This window comes from Helianthus annuus, chromosome 5 (assembly GCF_002127325.2).
Source record: "Helianthus annuus cultivar XRQ/B chromosome 5, HanXRQr2.0-SUNRISE, whole genome shotgun sequence".
Taxonomy (NCBI): domain Eukaryota; kingdom Viridiplantae; phylum Streptophyta; class Magnoliopsida; order Asterales; family Asteraceae; genus Helianthus; species Helianthus annuus.
In genome coordinates this window covers 8,702,579-8,722,197 of record NC_035437.2, presented here as the reverse complement: position 1 = coordinate 8,722,197, position 19,619 = coordinate 8,702,579, and the positions used below count along the sequence as shown (strand labels likewise).

Genomic DNA, 19,619 nt, shown 5'->3' with positions numbered 1-19,619 from the left:
AAATGAGAGTAATACTTTAATCAAACATCTTTACACAAAGAACCGAATGACTGAATTTATTTCAAACACGATTACAATGATGATGAATGAATGCAAACTCCCCCTCAGCCAGAGCTCAGTAGTTTGTTCGTGCAAAGAAGACGAATGATGTGAAGAGCTAATAGAACAGTACAAAGTACTGTACTATTTATAAGCACTTGCAAACTACTGAGCATCTTTAGCTGACGTCACCATGAAAGTGACATCTAACCTCCTAACAAACTCTAACCTCTGATCTATACAGACACTGCTTATGTTGAACTACTACTAATACATTCTATTACAAACAGACTTTAGAACAACTGCTGCAACCTTCTACTGCTGTGAACCCAGCAGCACTTGTCCGGATCAGCAGTGCTTGACTCAAGGCAGTAGATTGAATCAGCAGACCTTTAGTCTTCATTAGATCTTTAGTTGAGCAGTAGTTACTGATCAGCAGTTAGTAAGATCAGCAGATAGGAGGTCATCAGTTGTTGTAATCACTTTCAAGGGGAGAGATATGTATATCAGCATCTGCTTATTCTGGATCCACTGTTCTGATCCAGTTTTTGGCTTTACATTATCTGTTCCTCTGATAGGGTTCAATCCCAACAATCTCCCCCTGGAAAAGATAATGCCAAAACTCTTCATTATTGTGGATATTTTATTGCCTCATCAACAGTTCCCTTATTTGACCTTTAAATTGTAATTCAAAGTTAAGGGCATATGTATCTTCATCATCCCTGCTAAGTGGAAGATCAAGGAGATCCTGCAAATCTTCAAGACTCAGGCCAAGAGCTTGTTCCCTTGATATTTTCTTCACTTCTCCACCAGACCTGAGCAAAGTCAATACACGGGTCTGTTTGTCAGTTGCCCACTTTTGTATTTTTGAGCCTGGTGGGTTTCTTGGGAGATGTTTATTAGCAGAAGTATTTGGAGAGGCTGGCCGGTTCATCACTGGCTGAGCAGTGGTAGCAGAATTTTCCTGTTCAAGTTCTTCTTTTAACGTTCTTAACAAGCCTTCTTTTAAAACCATATTGCCAGTAAGAATATCTTGAACTGTCTCAGCTCCTAACTGGCTTTGTCTCCTCCTTTTGTAAGAGGAAGTACCAGCTGGAGCAGTGGCTTTCCTAGTGTGCAGCTTTGTTGGTCTTTTAGAAACCTCCGCTTCAGGATAGTCAGGGTTTTAAGGAATTTTTGGATCTTTCTTTCTTAATTCCTCCAACCTTTTGTAGGTTGACCTGACCATATCTTCCTTCCATCTAGCAACTTGTCTTTTGGTGCCGAATTCAGCAACAACCAATTCTTCTTTCATTCTTTTTAGTTCCAACTGCTTTTCAGGTACCTTCTTTTTGAACCTTGCCCAATCGGAGGAGTGTGAGTGACTTTATCATATCTTGAATTCTAGCTGCTTCAGCTTCAAGTTCAGGAACAGTCCACTCTTTGTACATGTGTCTCTCTCCTTTGTATTTCTTGTAAAACATAATGCTTTCAATGTAGTCTTTCTTCAAAGTTTCAACTGCTCTTTCTGATATTTGTTGACTGACATTTTTAGCAAAACGTTCTAGAGAACTGACTTGTGTGAGCAGATATTGGTAGTATCTTGAAACTTCTTTGTCAGATTTCCCTTGTGAATTTCTTTTCGAGATATCCTCTGCTTGTGTGGCCTTTATCTTCAAATATTCATCAATATTCTTGGGCCAGGGATATCCTTTGATTGAAGGCAAGCTCCTTTTGGCAGGGTCATCCTCAGTGTAGAAGGATTTTATCTCTTCTCTAACAGCTTCTAGTTCAAGAGGGAATTAAACACCTGCAGGAGGCAAGGGCATGTGCATTGGAACAGAAGAAAGTGGAACTGGTTTTGGTATATTGACAAGAGCTAAATGTTTTGAAGACGTTTGAGATGGAAAGGTGGTTGTAGTGGCAGTGGTTTGTGATAGACTAACAGTTGTTGAAACAACTGGTGTTCCAACCACTGTTGTCTTTACAGCAGATGTTTTAACAAATGCTGTCTTCTGCCTTTTGGCAGGAGGTGATTTTGGTTTTGGTGGTGATGGTGATAAAGCAATGGAAGTAGTGTGTGTTGAGGTGGTGTGTGTTGAAGTGGGAGCAGATGTTGAGACTACTGAGGTATCAACAGTAGTGGATGCAACAGAAATTGCAACAGCTGTTTTGGGTGGTGGTTTTTGAGCAGGCTTTGAACGTCTTACTGGGATGGATTTGGGTAACCTTCACTTTTTTGTAGGCTTCTTCTTTTCATCAATGAGATTTTCATCATCTCTTGATCCTGAAGTACCCTGATCCGGATAATCCACCCTGGCTTTCTTTTTGGCCTCTCTATCCCTTTTAACCCATGCAAGTGCTTCTGCAAGTGCATTTGTGGTCACATCCAGTTTCTTACTTCCATCTGGTAAAGGAATTTGCTTGGTCATATTTGAATTTTCTGGTGCAAGGTAAAGACCATCAGTTATTCCCTTTCTTCTCCACTCCTGAATTTTCTCCCCCTTTTTGGCATTATCTTCAGGGAGTTGATCAATGAAAAATACTGGTGGAGGAGCAGTGCCAGTGGAGTACAGGATCTGAGTTTTGAGAGCCTTGAGATCAGCCTGAGTGTCTTTGAACCTAGACTCCATAGCATTTCTCAGCTGTTGAACATGTTTTTCATGTTGCTGATCTGCTAGTTGTGCCTGATGATGGAGATAAGGTTGAAAGAGATTCCAGAGCTCATTTGTAGCAGGTGCTTGTTGTAGAGCAGGTGCTTGAGGTGGAACAACAGTGGATTGTACCTGTTGTACCTGTAACAACTGCTGGAGCATATTTTTGAGCTCTGCAACAGAGTTATCAAGTTTCTCAACACGATCCGTCAATTTCTGGTACTTTAAATCATCACCCAATTTAATGGGATCATCTGATTTCCCACTAACAGTGGTTTTATCAGTGGTAGATGTAGGGAGTTTGCTCCAAACACTAACCACTAATGCCCCCTTTTTCTTGGTACTGGGGTCTTCTTCCTTCAACACTTGACAACCTTTTGATGTTGCCAGTTGGATAAATGAATCCACTGGTGGTTGGCAGAGGTGCTATGTAAGGAATTGCCTCCAAGGAAGTCTTATGGATGTAACCACTGTCCAACTGTAAACCTGTAGGTTCAACAGTTGTAGTGGCTGCTTCACTTGGATTACCACAAAGAGTTACTTGTAACTCAATGGGTGTAACCTCCTCAGGTTTTGTTGGTGGGTTAGCAATGAATGATACAGCAGGCTCAGTCATTTGTTGAGGTATATTCTCATTGATAGGTGATTGAGAAGGACTGGATAATGCCTGGTTCAAGTCAATTGCATCCAACAGTAGTTGTGTTTTTGGTGGAATTGAGGATGTGATGGTGGGTTTAGAAGGCAGAGTTGCTCCGGGCATTGAGCTGTGGATGATGGAGATGAGTGTATCCAGAGCATCATGATGTGGTGGCCCTTTGTGTACAACCTGTTCTTTTTGTGAAGAAGCAGGAGGAGTTATAGTTATGGGTTGAGATATTTGTACCAACTGCTGTGAGGAAGAAGCAGCAGTGGTTTCTAGTGACATTTGTGTTATCACAGGCATTAACTCTGGTATCTCATCCTCCAGAGTTGCCCTTTTGATTGGTTTGGAGGGTTTTTGATTTTTCTTTTTGGATGGCCTTTTTGGTTTGGTAGGTGTGGGTTTCAAAACAGTTGTTCTGCTGCTTTGATCACCTAGAGCAGTAGGCTCAGTAGCAGATACCTGAGGAGCAGTGGTCGCTGCTAAAGTCTGCTCAGGTACCCCTGCTTGTGTTTTGCAAGGTGCTAACATACGTGAAAATGTTTCAGATGTTAGGCAGTTTATTGCAGTTATTTCACCTTGGTTTATTAGAGTCAAATCATCCTTACTGAATTTCTTTTGAAAATAATAGCTTAAAAACCTTGGGAAAAGTAAGAATAATTTGCTTTCAACATTATTAACCAAATCTTTAAAGATTTCCCGAGAATAGTTATAATTTTATTCTTGAAGAATTGCATATCCCAGATTTTGAATCTTTATAGGGATCTCATTAAAAGAAGTGGTTTTGTTTGAAACACATACTAGGAGGGTATGAAATAGAAATTTTGATGCAGGAGGAAAATAACCCTTTTCTAAGGTTAGTTTCGTCATCATTGTGGCTTCATACCCTCTTTCAATGAAGTCAATGTGCAACTCGTTTTTAGTGAAGGAAGTTTTACCTGCCTGGTCATCGAGTTGAAAGACTTCGGAGATGGATTGTGGTGTAATGTGGACAGCTTTACCCTTATGGAAGATTTGGTTGCAGTTACAATGTCACCTTGTTTTTCAAGGGTTGCATTCTTCCAAAACTCCCTTTGGGTCGCCATATAGATTGGTGCATCGGCGGTGAGCAAAGTTTTGTACTTTGACTTTGCCATGATGGTGATAATGGAATCGAAAACATCTGTGGATCCTGGTTTTGTGAGTAGACCCAGGAGATTGTGGGATTTTTTGAATGGGATTTCAGTGGAGATTGCCTTTTTACAGGCAGTTTTCGATGATTTTGATGTGGGTTTTGCAGAGGACTTCGATTTTGTCATTTTGAAGCAAATGATCGAAGATATTTGTGAAGGATGAGAAGAAAAACTGCTTTGGTAAGAGAATTTTTTATGAATTCAATTCGACAGTAAAACCCTGTTTGGATGGTGAGTGGGGAGTTTTATAGGAAAGAGAGTGAATGCTGACGTGGCAGCCGTTATAAAAAGTCTGACTGCTATGTATTGTCCACGTGACAACCACTGGTGAAAATGAAGGACAGTACTTTTGATGAAAGCAACGGATGAAAGCAGTGGAAAGGGAGCAGTGGATGATTTTCACTATCAGTGGATAGCATATCAGGGATAAGACACTGCTTTTAAAACAACAGTGGTTATCAAGAGATGAGGGAACAGAGGTTGCCTTTCAGCAGTGGGCAAATGTTTTATAGTAGAGCAGACTTTTGAACAATCAGTGGTTATGGCAGACTTTTAAGGATTTTAATGAAATTTTCATTTTTAGCTATTTTTAAGGGTGAGTTTTTGATTTTCTGAAAACATTTTGTTGCTTTTATTCATAGAAAAACAAGATTTTGCTTGTTATTCCATGTTCAGCATCCCAATCCTAGAGACCAGACTTTCAAAAGTGGCTGTATCAAGTGCTTTTGTGAGCACATCTGCCAGCTGGTCTTTGGTTGGGACATGGTGCAGAGAAATCAAACCTTTTTCATAGCAATCCCTCACAAAGTGATGTCTGATGTCGATGTGTTTTGTGGTAGAGTGGGAAACTGGATTTTTGATGATATTTTCTGCTGCCTGGCTATCCAACATGAGTGGTGTCTTTAAGGCAGTGATACCAAAATCCAGTAACTGATTTTGAAGCCACAAGAGTTGGGCTGTACAGCTTGCAGCAGCAATGTATTCAGCCTCAGCAGTGGATGTTGAAACTGTTGCTTGCTTTTTGCTTTGCCAAGAAACTAAGCAATCACCTAGAAACTGGCACCCTCCTGAGGTGGACTTCCTTGTTGTATGACATCCAGCAAAGTCACTGTCTGAAAAACCTGAAAGCTTGATATTCCCATTAGCTGGATACCAGATACCAAGTGTGGGAGCACCTTTTATGTATCTGAGAATCCTTTTTACAGCAGTGAGATTAGATTTTCTGGGAGCTGATTGACTTCTTGCATAGACACATGTTGCAAACATGATGTCTGGCCTAGATGCAGTTAGGTACAATAGAGACCCAATCATGCTTCTATAAAGTGTTTGGTCAATCAGCTCATCCTTTTCATCAGACATGACTAGCTTATTTGTGGCCATGGGTGTGCTGCATGGTTTACAATCATCCATATCAAATTTGGTTAAAAGTTCTTTAGCATATTTGCTTTGATGAATGAAAGTTCCATTTTGCAATTGTTGTACTTGGAGACCAAGAAAGCATTGCAGCTCACCCATTGTACTCATTTCAAACTCAGCTGTCATGAGTTCTCTAAACTCTTCACACATTTTGGTACATGTGCTTCCAAAAATAATGTCATCCACATAAATTTGGACAATCATTAAATCTTTCCCTCTCCATTTAAGAAACAGTGTTTTATCAATGGTACCTCTTTTGAAACCATTTGCGAGTAGAAAGTTGGAAAGAGTTTCATACCAGGCCCTTGGTGCTTGTTTCAGGCCATACAAGGCTTTGTTTAGCCTGTAGACATGATCAGGATAAAATGGATCCTCAAAGCCTGGAGGTTGACATACATATACCTCTTCTTGCAATGTACCATAGAGGAAAGCACTTTTGATATCCATCTGAAACACCTTCATGTTGTGGTTGACAGCAAAGGCCAGGAACAGTCTGATAGCTTCCAATCTTGCAACAGGGGCGAATGTTTCATCATAATCAATCCCCTCTTCCTGTCTGTAACCTTGAACCACAAGCCTGGCTTTGTTCTTGACAACAATGCCCCTTTCATCTGTTTTGTTCTTTAAGACCCACTTTGTGCCAATGGGACTAACCTCTTCTGGCAGTGGTACAAGCTCCCATACTTGTTGTCTTTTGAACTGTTGGAGCTCTTCTTGCATAGCTTCTACCCAGCTGTTGTCTTTTAGTGCCTCTTGGTACTTGACTGGCTGATGGAGTGATAGAAAACCAGCAAAAAGACAAATGTTTTGGGTTTGGCTTCTTGTGAGCACCCCTTCATTGATGTTGCCAATGATTTGATCAGGTGGATGAGATCTCAAGAAGATTAAATATCCTTGGTATGGTATGATGGCATTTGTGGGTGAAGGCTGCAAATGTGTAGCATCTGAGCTAACCACTGCTGGTGACTTTGATGACCCAGCAGTGGCTTCAAAAGTTGGTGGAATGGGTGGTATTGAAGTGGACCACTGCTGACTTTTGTCCACTGTTTGAGGACTTTTGTCAGCAGTTGTTGAGGATGTGGAAGCAGTGGTGAATGGGCTACTTTGATCAACAACTGTTGAGGTAGCAGTCGTTGAGCTTTGGCAGTTGTTTTGAACAACTGGTGCTTTTCCCTTTGTGGCAGACCTTTGAGGGATGATGATTTCATACCCATAGTCTGGTGTTGTATCCTCTGATGGACCTGCACTATTAGTCTTGACAGCAGTATTTTCAAATGTGAATTTTTCAAGATCAAACAGATCAGCAGGATTTGCTGGGATTTTCATTGATGAAAGTTCATTGAACTTTACATCCAAAGTCTCTTCCACTACCTTGGACCGTGCATTGAACACTTTGTAGGCCTTGGCAGTGGTTGAGTATCCCAGAAAATAACCACAATCAATTTTGGCTGCAAATTTTGAAATGGAATCTTTTAAGTTCAAAATAAAGCATGGGCAACCAAATACCTTGAAGTATGAGATCAGTGGTTTGATTTTATACAGAATTTCATAGGCAGTCTTTTTGTGCCTGGGGTTTATTAAAACTCTGTTCGGGACATAGCAAGCAGTGTTTACTGCCTCTGCCCAGAAAGTTAATGGCAAACCTGAATCTGCAAGCATGGTTCTGGCAGCCTCAATCAAAGTTCTATTCTTTCTTTCAACAACCCCATTTTGCTCTGGTGTTCTAGGGATGTTGTACTGCCTTACAATCCCTTTCTTCACACAGAAGGCATCCAACTCCCTATTTTTAAATTCTGTGCCATTGTCACTCCTAAAGCTTTTCACTGGATGGTCAAATTGCTTTTCAACCTGTGTCACAAAGTCTTGCAAAATGCCTGCAGTTTCATCTTTAGAGTGCAAAAAGAAAGTCCATGTAAACCTAGAAAAGTCATCAACTATAACCAAACAATATATTTTATTTTTGAGGCTCATGACTTGAACTGGGCCAAACAAATCCATGTGTAGCATTTGCAAACACTGGGTTGTTTTGGACTCCTCAATGGACTTGTAGGAGCTTTTATGCTGTTTTCCTTTTAAACAGGAAATGCAATGTTCAGGACATGAAAACGATTTTTGTGGAAGGTCTCTCACCAACCCATTTTTTGAAATTTCTGTTATTGTCTTGAGATTTGTGTGTCCCAGTCTTCTGTGCCAAAGTTCTGTCTCTTTGTTAGAGGCAGCTGAGAACAGACAAGCATCAGCTCTGGGACACTCTTTAGACATGTCAACAACATAAACATTGCCACTTCTTTGAGCAACAAGTTTAGTTTGACCATTTTTAATTATTGCTTCAATCATTTTGACCATTTCTGGTCCAACAATCCTACAACAATCTTTTGTGAAGAATGACCCAAACCCTTTGTCACTCATTTGAGATACACTCAGAAGGTTGAATTTCAGATTGTATATTAGATTGACATTTTCAAATTTTACATTCCCAGATTGTACTGTTCCAGACCCCAGAACTTTCCCTTTACTATTATTTCCAAAGGATATATCACCCCCACCATGGATTTTAAAGTCTTTGAGGAGGGCTTTACATCCTGTCATGTGCCTGGAGCCTCCACTATCTACATACCATAGACTATCAAAGCATGTAGAAGCTCCCTGCACATGAAGTAAAAGGATTAGTTCATTAAGGACTCCAAAGCCAACAGGGCTTTGGATGGAGTCTCAACAGAGTCTGGTATGGATGCAGTGTGATGGGCAGTGGTTAAGTCAGGGGTTTGGATAGTTTTAGTACTGTTTCTTGCTAACCACTGTTTAGGGTCTAGCCCAATCACCTGCTGGTAACCAAAAGGATGCCTATTCACTCTGGGTTTAGAGGGCTTTTTGTAGACCTTATAAACGTGTGGAATCCTCTGGTATGACTATTTTTCCTTGCCTTTTCTGAACTGATTGGCAGGAGGTGCATCAGTAACCTGAACATCTCTTTTGACAGATGTTTGGTTCAGCTGTTTTGTGACAGCTGTTTGAACTGGCACAAACAGTGGTTGTTTCTTTGTGAACTTGACAGATGGTGAAGATGCTGATGAACTCAAGGATGTTTTAGACATGTACTCATTCTTCTTTTCATTGAAGTTTTTGAGTACACACATGCCTGAGTTTTATGGTTTGTTTTACCACAAACACTGCAATTTTCAGCTGAAGTAGTGACACTTGTTTTGGTTAAATCATAAGCTTTTAAGTGGAAACAATCTTTTGTTAGATGGTTCCTCTTCTCACAGAATTCACAAAACAAGTTATCAATTTTCTCTTTCTTCTTCCTCTTTTCAGACTCCTTTATAGCAGAGGTTTTGACCACTGCTGGAATATCCTTAAGAGGAATGACTTTAGCTTTTGGAGCCTTAACACCATCAGTTGATGTAAAGTCCATTGGCTTGAAATTTTAAAGGATATCACACTCATCAGACCATTTTGGTTTAAATTGATGATTTTCAATCTCCTCAAATGCAGAGGGACCCATTGGTCTGTCAAGTGTGATTTTGTTACCAAGTTTGTCAGTGATTTTCACTTCTTCGCCATCCTTGTTTGTGGGGATGAACTCAGTAGTTACATCAGTGGTTGAAACAGATTTTCCAAAAGCAGTGTTTTCATCATCATGTTTTCTATAACCAACCCCAAATTTCACATTGCTTTTTATCTGTTTCTCAAGCATAACCTCATACCCTTTGCATGATTCCACCCATCTCTCACATGTGATCTGGGTGGACTCTAACTCCTTTTTACAAACTTGGTATTTTTCTACCATAGTTTGGAGTTGGGTTTTGGTTATGCTTTGCTCTTCTTTCATGCTGCTAATCTCTTTTTCCTTTTCAGTCAACTTGTTTTTAAGTTCTTTTAAAGATCTTTCAAATTTGACTTCATCAGTTAAGATTTTGTTCCTAAGGTTTTCATTCACCTCTTTGATGTTAGCAAAAGCAATAATGCAATTGTCAGAACATAGTTTTTCTAGAACATGAGGTGATACCTTGGCAGCAGCCATCATTGCACAATCACATTGAGGATTCTCTTCATCATCAGCTCTCTCTTCTTTCTCACCAGCCTTTTCATCTTTCTTGTCTTCTTCAGACCATAGATCTGTCAGTGGTTCAATCAGGGTACCTGAATTTTCACCCAACAGTACTTCATTAGCCACAGCAGTAACCACTGCTTCAGTCACCTCATCCACTGTTTCAATAGTCAGTTGTTCCTCTTCAGATTCAACCCCCTCCTGTATTGACTCTAATGCCATCAAACAAAATTCATTGTGAGAAGAATCATTTGAAGCATACAGTGCAAAATTTTCATCATTAATATTTTCAGGCATACTGCTCCAGTCAACAAACTCTTGACTAAAGAAACTTTGTTGTTCTGGTTGTGTAACTACTGGAGCAGTAGTTTGAGGTGCAGGTTGCACTTGTGCCTGGGGAGCAGGGGTTTGAACATATTGGATCTGAGGAGCAGCTGTTTGGACATAATGCACTGGCATAGGGGCAACAGCATAGTGAGGAGTGTTCACATGTGCTGCTGGGGCATATTGGGCATAGTGCACAGTGTTTTGATTTTGAGGTCTAGGATTTGAATTAGGGTGAGTGACTATGGGACCAGTTGTTTGACTCCTACATTCCCTAGCAAAGTGCCCCAACCTGTTACACTTGTAACACTTGATTTTCGATTTATCCAACCCAACCCTTAGGTTCCCATGTAAACCTGGAAATTTTCTCCCAGTTCTCTTATAAAACTTGCTAGTTCTAACACTTAGCAAGGCCAGTTGGTGCAGGATGTCCATTTCCTCTAGGTCAGTGGGGTCGAAATGCTGTAAATCATTGAGTTCAAAGCTTAAATTGTCTGACATCTTGTTTTCATTTGCAGTGAATGCATAACCTGTAGAGTGAGGATCAGGGTTGTTAAAATTTGCACCAGCAGTTATGTCAATGAAGTGATCATAACCCTGATCCTTACCACTACCACCAGATTCTTCTTGACCCAGAAGAGTGGTGTTACCGAATGAATAATCATCAATAGTTTTCCCTGACTCTTGTAACTTCCTTTTCTGGTTCAACTCCCTTTCAAAGGTCAGGAGTCGACCATGGAGTTGGGTCAAGGTCAGATCCTTGAACTCAGGTGCAGTTCTGGTGACAATAGCGATTGTGTCCCATTTTTCTGGCAGTGATCTGAGAAACCTGCTATTTTGAGTCGAGTTTGTAAACGTGACATTAACAAGCCTCAGTTCACTGATGAGACAACTGAAACGCTCAAATTGTTGTGTCAGTGATTCGCCTTTAACATGACAAAATGTTTCATACTGTTGGTTCAGGATTTCCCTATTGTTTTCTATCGTCCTGAGATTGTGACGTCATTCTTGTTGTTTTACAGGTACTGAGAAATCAACTATAATGGTGATTAATCCTTACTCTGTTTTTCAACGACGAACAAACGATCAGTATCAACTGTTTTGAGCTGAACTATTTACGTCAAAATGATTGTTAAATCAAATTTGACTGTTCTAGCTCTAATACCAATTGTTGGAAGAGTTTCCTTTTGATTGTATTTTGTGTTTGAAGTTAAGATGGAAAATGGATGAGTTGTGCAACGGAATTAAAATGATAACAAACTTTGCATACAATCAAATGAGAGTAATACTTTAATCAAACATCTTTACACAAAGAACCGAATGATTGAATTTATTTCAAACACGATTACAATGATGATGAATGAATGCAAACTCCCCCTCAGCCAGAGCTCAGTAGTTTGTTCGTGCAAAGAAGACGAATGATGTGAAGAGCTAATAGAACAGTACAAAGTACTGTACTATTTATAAGCACTTGCAAACTACTGAGCATCTTTAGCTGACGTCACCATGAAAGTGACATCTAACCTCCTAACTGTGACAACCCTCTCAAAACCAGGTATCCGTACGACTTAATTAATTATTAATTATTGCCTAATTACTGTGCTTTACTGAGTTTGCTGATAAACTGCTACTTGATTGTTGGTACTTGTACATATCTGCATCATACTTTGATATTCCTGTCACTACACTACTTAATTGCTGAACCTTAGTGACAAACATGATGCACAAAAGCACAGTAGCACTAAACGGATACACAGTGAACATGCTGATATAGCCAGCATCAGGCAAACGCTGCCTCTAAAGGCCTGAATGAGCCAGAATTATTTTACTACACCCATAGTGTGTGTAGGGTTACAAGGGTTGTATGATTACGTCTCTAGGAATAAGATATAGAGATTTGGATGTGCCTAAAACATACTTTAAGCACGAAACACAGCACTTTTATCAACACACTAGCTTCTAGCTAATTAATAAAGTGCCAAAATATGAGGAATTATTCCCGACACTTTGCAGAATAAATTGTGTCGCTAAAAATATTATTTATGACGCTTAACGGATATCTTAAGCACTTTAACGGATTACTATCCGACCGAACAACCGGACAATACCCGGAACATAAAAATATTGCCAAAATTAATATTGGTACTTTTCTGAGCCAGTTAGGGTCCCTGATTACCCTAACGCCCGCTTCTAATGCACTAAAACAACTAACGGGGTTAGACCTTAAAGTTAACGCACTTAACCAAACTGAACCGTAACTGAACGATTGGGAACGAACCGAGTGCCATTACATCCCAATGGGATCGGCCAACTAGTGGGCCCCGGGAGAGTACACCTTTATAATATTAAATTAGATTACGCGAGGAACGAGGCACATTTTTCTATAAATAACCACACCTCTCACACACACAAACACACACACTCCACTTTCACTCTCTCTCCCTCTCCCCTTGCTCCCTCTCGGCCGTGAGCCACCCCACCCCCACATCCATTGTCGGTTCAAGTCTTGCAAGTTCCAAGTATACTCAAGTGTTGGTGGTTACGTACAACGGAGCTCGGAACAAACGGAACGCGAAGGACCTCTACCGTTTGCTATTATCCACGCAGTTTTCGACTAGTTTCTTCCCTAGCCCCGAGCTAGAGGTATAACGTTTAAAACTCATTTTTGGTCATGTCTAAAGTGGTTAAAAGGATATTTGTCGGTTGAATGTCGGTAACCCGCTTAATGGAACTTTAAAGTTTACTAAAACGTGTATATCGTTGGATAAAAGCTCAAAACGCGTGTAAATGTCGTAGTATTTGAACATGTTGATTAAAATGGCCCGATCTATGATGTGGTGGCTCTTATCATCGTTTAACCCGACTTGTTAAGATCTCGAATTTTGGCATACACTAGATGCCAGCGGTTCAAGGGTTAAAAGGTGAAACTCCACCACACGAGAAACATGAACTTGTATAAAAGTGTTTTAACATGAAAAATAGTATTTAAAACAAGCCGATCTACGTATGTACAAGTGGTATATTCGTAGGACCGGGTGTCGAGAAAATCATGTTTTTATCAAAGTGGATAAAGTGTTAACAAATACGATTTCTATAAACTACAAGTGTAGAAACACTTGTAGAATAAAAGATCCGACAAAATAACAATGTTTACAAAAATTGTCGGGAAGTTGTAAGAAGTGATTTGTTCCAAAAACGAGGTTTTTGCAAGACTAAGCTATGTTATGAATAGATCCACTAAAAATAACGAGATCTACACCGTAGTTTTTGTAAAAACTACAAGTTCATGAAACAACGCGGTTTTACATACTAGTCTTCTATTTGAAGAGTGGAAAAATGACTCGGTTGAATTGACAAATTGTTGAGATGATTTTGTAAAAGAAAATGATACGCTTAAAAGCGTGGCCACCTCCAGTTACAGGGGAAACTCTGGCGAAATTTTCTAAAAATCTAACACTTAGAATTATTTACAAGTGTTAGACTACTTTGACATGTTTTCAAAATATATTTCGCCACAACTTTATTTACAAATAATCGGAGGTGGGATTTTCACAAAAGTAAACGTGATAAGTATATATTCGGTAAATACATTTTGTCACCTCACTGTTTATGATTATTTTGTGAAGATATATAAATATTATTTTTAGAGTAAAAATAATATTTACTAACCTTGTCAAGCCCGAAATAATACAAACGCTTATACGTCGAGAATATAAGTTACAACGGTAATTATCATTACCACTTAATCACCAAAACGTAACTTACGCTTTATTCAGAAGTATTCATAAGCGCGTGTGTTGTCAATATATTATTTTGGGAAAATATTATGAGAAAAAGGAAATATATTATTTTTGAGAAAAATAAATATATTTTGAAATAAGAAATAAAATATATTAAGTGGGACTTAATAAAATAATATAAGTATACATGTATTTAATTCCCCCATCCTTGGGAAGGAGAATGCGTATCAAATATATATACGAAACGGTTGACTAACTGTTTCCCAAAAATGTAAACTATGAAGCTAAAGCACGGCCATCCGTCTAATAGAATTAGCACATGTAGGTCGTTGCACAGCACCTGGATATTGGATTGCTTGATTTTGTGACGCGTTCACTGTGAGTTCATGTCCCCCTTTTCTCTTAACTGTTTTCAGTTTTATAAACTGCGGGGGTGAAATACATGTTACAATGATTATGGATATGTTATACATGGTATGGTTAGCGTAAGGAGGGTTACTTAGATCATGTGAATGGGTAGGCGGAAACTTGAGGTCATTAATCCTCAGGGTAGGACCGAGGGGCAGGAGCGGTAGATCTATTTGGGTGTAGCGAGCCCAGTCCCAGGTCCAGCAGAACGGACCTTGGGATGACTTTGTTCCCGACGCATAAATTTGCTAGGTTTGAGCCTTCCTACTTGCATTTACACATATCAATGGCCTTGCAAACCATTGGTGATCTCTTTTTCCTTATTTGCTACATACCAGGGTTTTTGATAAAGATAAAGGTTTATTTACTCATTTTCGCATGAACTCGCTCAACATTATTGTTGATTTTTCAACTTACATGTATTTCAGGGAATTAAGGATCTGGCACGGTTTAGCAGGATTTCCCGCTGCATTTAGATTCAGAGTCATCCGGGTTCAAGGCTTATGGCTCTTTCCTGGACAGGCCATAGCCCCTGAACCATGTTTATTTATGTTTGCACTATGGTAGTGGTTGTACTGTTAAGACGAGTAATGGTTGTTGGGTGTTTACTCATTTAGACAATGTTTGACAATTTTATTTTCAATGGATGACTTTGCATGATTTTAAATTCATATAGCTTGTTATGGTTAAGCTATGGTATTAAGAGTCACACCAAATTAACCACGCTTCCGCAAAGCCAGGGTGTGACAGCTTGGTATCAGAGCTCTGATCATAGCGAACTAGGGTTCATTTTGAGTCTAGACTATGATCACTAGGGCTCTCACGAAAATGTTTTTCTGCATACCACTTAAGTCCAGATCCAAAACTTTTTATAAACAAATGTTGAGCGTATTTTATTATTTTTAGGCTCAGTCTGGGAGGCTGAGGCTCGGTCTGAGAGACTGAGGCTCGGTCTGGGAGGCCGAGGCTCGATCTAACGGATCGAGGTAGTTGTCTAGTGGGACTAGGGAGTCAGTCTGGGAGGCTGGGAAATGTTTGCTAGTGGGACTAGGGAGTCAGTCTGGGAGGCTGGGAAAAGTTGGCTAGTGGGACTAGGAAGAACAGTCTGGGAGGCTGGGAGGCTAGTGGGACTAGGAGGAATATGTGATTATTATGTGGTAACTTGTGTGATTACCTGATTTGCTGATATTTGTGCATACTTGTGATTGTATTACAGACTCATGGACACCTCAGATACTGGAGACTCGGACACTACTGGACCCCGACCCATGGAGTCAGACGAGATTATGTCATCAGAGCACGAGGTGCATACCTCGGATTATACTAGTACAGACGACGACGACTTTCAGCCGTTCGCACTACCTGACGGCGTTGATGAGCCCATCGTTGGTGGTCCTGCTGCGGATCTTCCTCTCGCTGTGATTCCCGCCCCGATTCCTCTTGCATCCTACCCAGCTTATGAGCTTATGCTTGATGCCGAGGCTGGTGGCGATATTGATCTTTTCGATGATGAGCTATACGAGGACGAGGTTCCTGACCCAGCTCTTTTGCCCGATGGCGGTCTTTTGATGATCGCCGGTGCTCCTGTCGGAGACTCGCCTGTTCATTCTCCAGCCCCAGACTCCTTCGAGTCTGTGGCATCTGTTCCATCGCATGTGGCGAGCACGCAGTTTTTCGTTCATGACTCGGATCCTGACCAGGCGTCATCTGCCGCCCCGATGCCGAGCTTTGTTTTTGAGCATGACGATTTCGAGGATTCTGACCCTGTATTTCCTCCTGGATTTGATCCAGACCGTGATATTGAGTTCGTTCATATGGACCAGCCTGTAGAGGACCCCGTTGACCCCGCCGACCCTTTTGATCCTATCGATCCGGACTTTGACTTCGATATGGCGTTTGTCGATCCCGAGCCTGCAGTAGCTCCAGAGCAGGCCGCTGCTTTCGATCCCGCACATGAGCATGGTTTGGCGCATGCTGATGTTCCTGTTGATCCTATTTTGGCGGGTCAGCCACTTGGCGATTTTCCTGTTGATGATATTCCCTTGTTAGATGCTGACCATGTTGTTGATCCTCTTGTTGACCCTCCGATCGCTGACGTCCCAGTTGACCCTCATGTCGATCATATTGATCCTGTTGTTGCTCACGTTGATCCTGTTTTAGCTCCTGTTGATCCCTTACCTATTGAGCCCGAGCATGCTCTGTTTGCAGAGCACATGGATCCCCCTGACGAGGAGGCTCAGCACGGTTGGATACCGGCTGACGAGGATGTTCCGCCGCTTCCTCCTCACCGCACTGATGCTCACCATCCTGAGTTCTCGTTTCAGATTCCTTCAGTCATACCTCCAGCAGGGCCTGGAGAGGGCTCTTCCGCCCATCCATTTGGCCATGTACCGATGCCATTACCTGTCATATCTCCTGTTTCAGCATCCACTTCATCTTTTCCTGTTATGCCTTTTGGCCCTGTCAGCGAGCCTTCCTTCTGGTCTTCGCTACCCGTTATGCCACCCGTTGATCCACCTCATATGGGGCATACCCTAGAGGACCTATTGATGTCATTTGTTCTTCAGCATGATTCCCATTCTCAGCGTTTGCAGGAGCTCGAGAGAGCTCAGATGCCTCCTTGTTCATGTCATGGTCCGTCATCCTCATCTGCTCAGCCATTTCGGTCTTTTCCTCCTGACATTGCTGCTCGACTTTCGATCCTAGAGCAGCAGATTGCATCCGTGATCCGCACCCAGCAGGCCTTGGAGGAGGACTGGCTTCTCTTTCGCCGCTTGCATTATCCTTTTCCCCTCCACCACCACCACCCGTCTAGAGCTCATCGACGTTACCAGGGTAGACACCGGTGAGACAGCCGCGATTGTTATGCACAGCTTTTGAAGACCATTTGACTGCACAGATTTTTGTTGATACATGTGATGTATTGATTGTATGTAACACTGATATGATGTATTTTGTACAGGGGTGATGTAACCCCTATGTGATTGATGGATGTACTAACACACTTACTATGCTTATGGTCTTGATATATATGCAATCGCCGCATTCTCATCATATCTGATTTACTTGATTGATTATTTTTGTATTTGGACATGGGATGTTGGACATGGGCTGTTGTGTGTGATATATTGATAACATGAGATGTTATATGCTATTACTATTACTATATACGTATGATTTCTATGGCCTAATCGACGTACGCATCTTTAGAAAATGGCACCAAGACGTCAACCGCAGCCGATGCCCACGACTCAAGAAGAACTGCAAGAAGTCATTGCTGCCGCGATTGCTCAGTATGCTGCATCGCAGGGAGGACCCAGCTGGAGTGGCTCCAACGGCAATGGCAACCAGAATCCCCCTCATGGTAACCCTAAGTCTTTACGACGTACCATGGTCTAATTGGATTCCTGTAGCAATTGCTAATACAGTTCCTATATTAAAACGAATGTGCAGGGTGCACCTTCAAGCAGTTTCTGGACTGTAAGCCCACAAACTTCGACGGCACGGGCGGTGCTGTTGCCTTCGTTCGTTGGGCAGAGAAGACTGATTCCACCATCCGCATGAGCAAATGTGCGATCGACCAGCAGGTCACTTACATTTCAGGGCTGTTTCTAGATGGAGCCCTATCTTGGTGGAACCTTCAAGTGCAAACTCTAGGCGAAGCTGCCGCCTACGCCCTGTCTTGGGCCGAATTGAAAGAGCTTATGCGGAAGAAGTACTGCTCTCGCGCGGAGATTCAAAAGCTTGAGACCGAGTTTTGGCACTTAAAGATGGAAGGGTCGAAGATAGCGGAATATGTTCAGAGATTCCACGATCTGTCTCACGTGGTACCTTATATGGTTACGCCCGAGTTTAAAAGGGTTGAGCGCTTCATCTGGGGATTGGCTCCTCAGATAATCAGTATGGTGACTTCTTCCAAACCCGCAACCATCACAGAGGCCATTGATCTCAGTGTGGCTCTCACTGAAGAAGCGATTCGGTTAAACAAGTTCGATGAGATTGAACCCAGGAAAAAGGAGACTCATGTGGAGTCCTCTGGTGGTAGCAAGCGGAAGTTTTCGAGTTTCAAACAAAGCACCGGGACGGTGGTTAAGAAGGGAGAATCGAATGCACCAGCTCAAGATTCAGTTGGTGGTAGAAAGAAGAGCAGGGGATACATGGGTGCACAGCCCAAGTGCAACTCATGTAAAAAACATCACTCCGGTCGTTGTGGGTTGAAAGTTTGTGAAGCATGTGGAAAGGTTGGCCACCTGAAGGAGACTTGTTGGGCAAATGCTGGCCGGGGAGGTCAGGGAGGAAATGGGAATAGAAACAACCGTGGTGGTGCTGGGAACCGCCCACAAGGAAATCAGGGAGGAGATGGAAACCGTGCTAACCAAGCAGGCACCGTGAACCGAAACCAGGGAAACCACCAAGCTGGGAACAATGGTGGAAACGGGCAGAGGCCCGGATGTTTTAATTGTGGAGATCAAGGGCACTTCAAGAGGAACTGCCCGGAATTAAACCAAGCTCGTGGAAGAGTTTTTAACATGGAGGCCAGGGAAGCGCGCCAGGATCCCAATGTTGTTACTGGTACGTTCCCTGTAAACCAACGCTATGCGTCTGTTTTGTTTGATACTGGTGCCGATTATAGCTTCGTATCGCTAGAATTTAAGAACATGCTTGGTTTAGCCGCTAGTAAGTTAGATATTCCTTATTCGATCGAGCTAGCAAATGGGAAGTTAGTAGAAGCCAATGAAGTGATTAGAGGTTGCGTAATCGAGTTAGGAGAGCGTGAGTTTGCTCTCGATCTACTACCAGTCCAGTTGGGAAGCTTCGACGTGGTAGTAGGGATGGATTGGTTAGCAAGTAACAAAGCAGAGATTGTTTGTCGCGAGAAGATTATCCGTATTCCGACCGACGATGGTGAGACCATTGTTGTTCATGGAGAGAAGCGTGAGACGCCGTTGCGGATTATTAGCTGTCTGAAAGCAAGGAAGTGTTTAAAGAAAGGGTGTGTTGCTTTTCTAGCACACATTGTGGATAAAAAGGCTGCTGAGCCGAAGATCGAAGACATCCCTGTCGTAAGGGAGTATCCGGAAGTCTTTCCAGAAGACTTGCCTGGCTTGCCGCCTCAGAGGCAAGTGGAATTTCGCATCGACTTAGTTCCAGGCGCCGCGCCTGTGGCTAAGGCACCTTATAGACTTGCCCCGTCTG

The 19,619-nt window shown here is 41.8% G+C and overlaps 1 protein-coding gene across 1 annotated transcript in view; it reads left to right on the top strand.

Annotated features, from left to right (window-relative positions):
* Nucleotides 1–15,643: 15,643 nt before the first annotated feature.
* The window catches only part of LOC118492061 (serine/threonine-protein kinase WNK2-like), a 44,351-nt gene continuing 40,375 nt past the window's right edge, over nt 15,644–19,619 (top strand). Inside the window, exons 1-3 of the mRNA XM_035989822.1 lie at nt 15,644–15,841; nt 16,247–16,567; nt 16,748–16,974. Coding sequence (XP_035845715.1) covers nt 15,644–15,841; nt 16,247–16,567; nt 16,748–16,974 — 746 coding nt within the window. The remainder of the gene's footprint in view (nt 15,842–16,246; nt 16,568–16,747; nt 16,975–19,619) is intronic.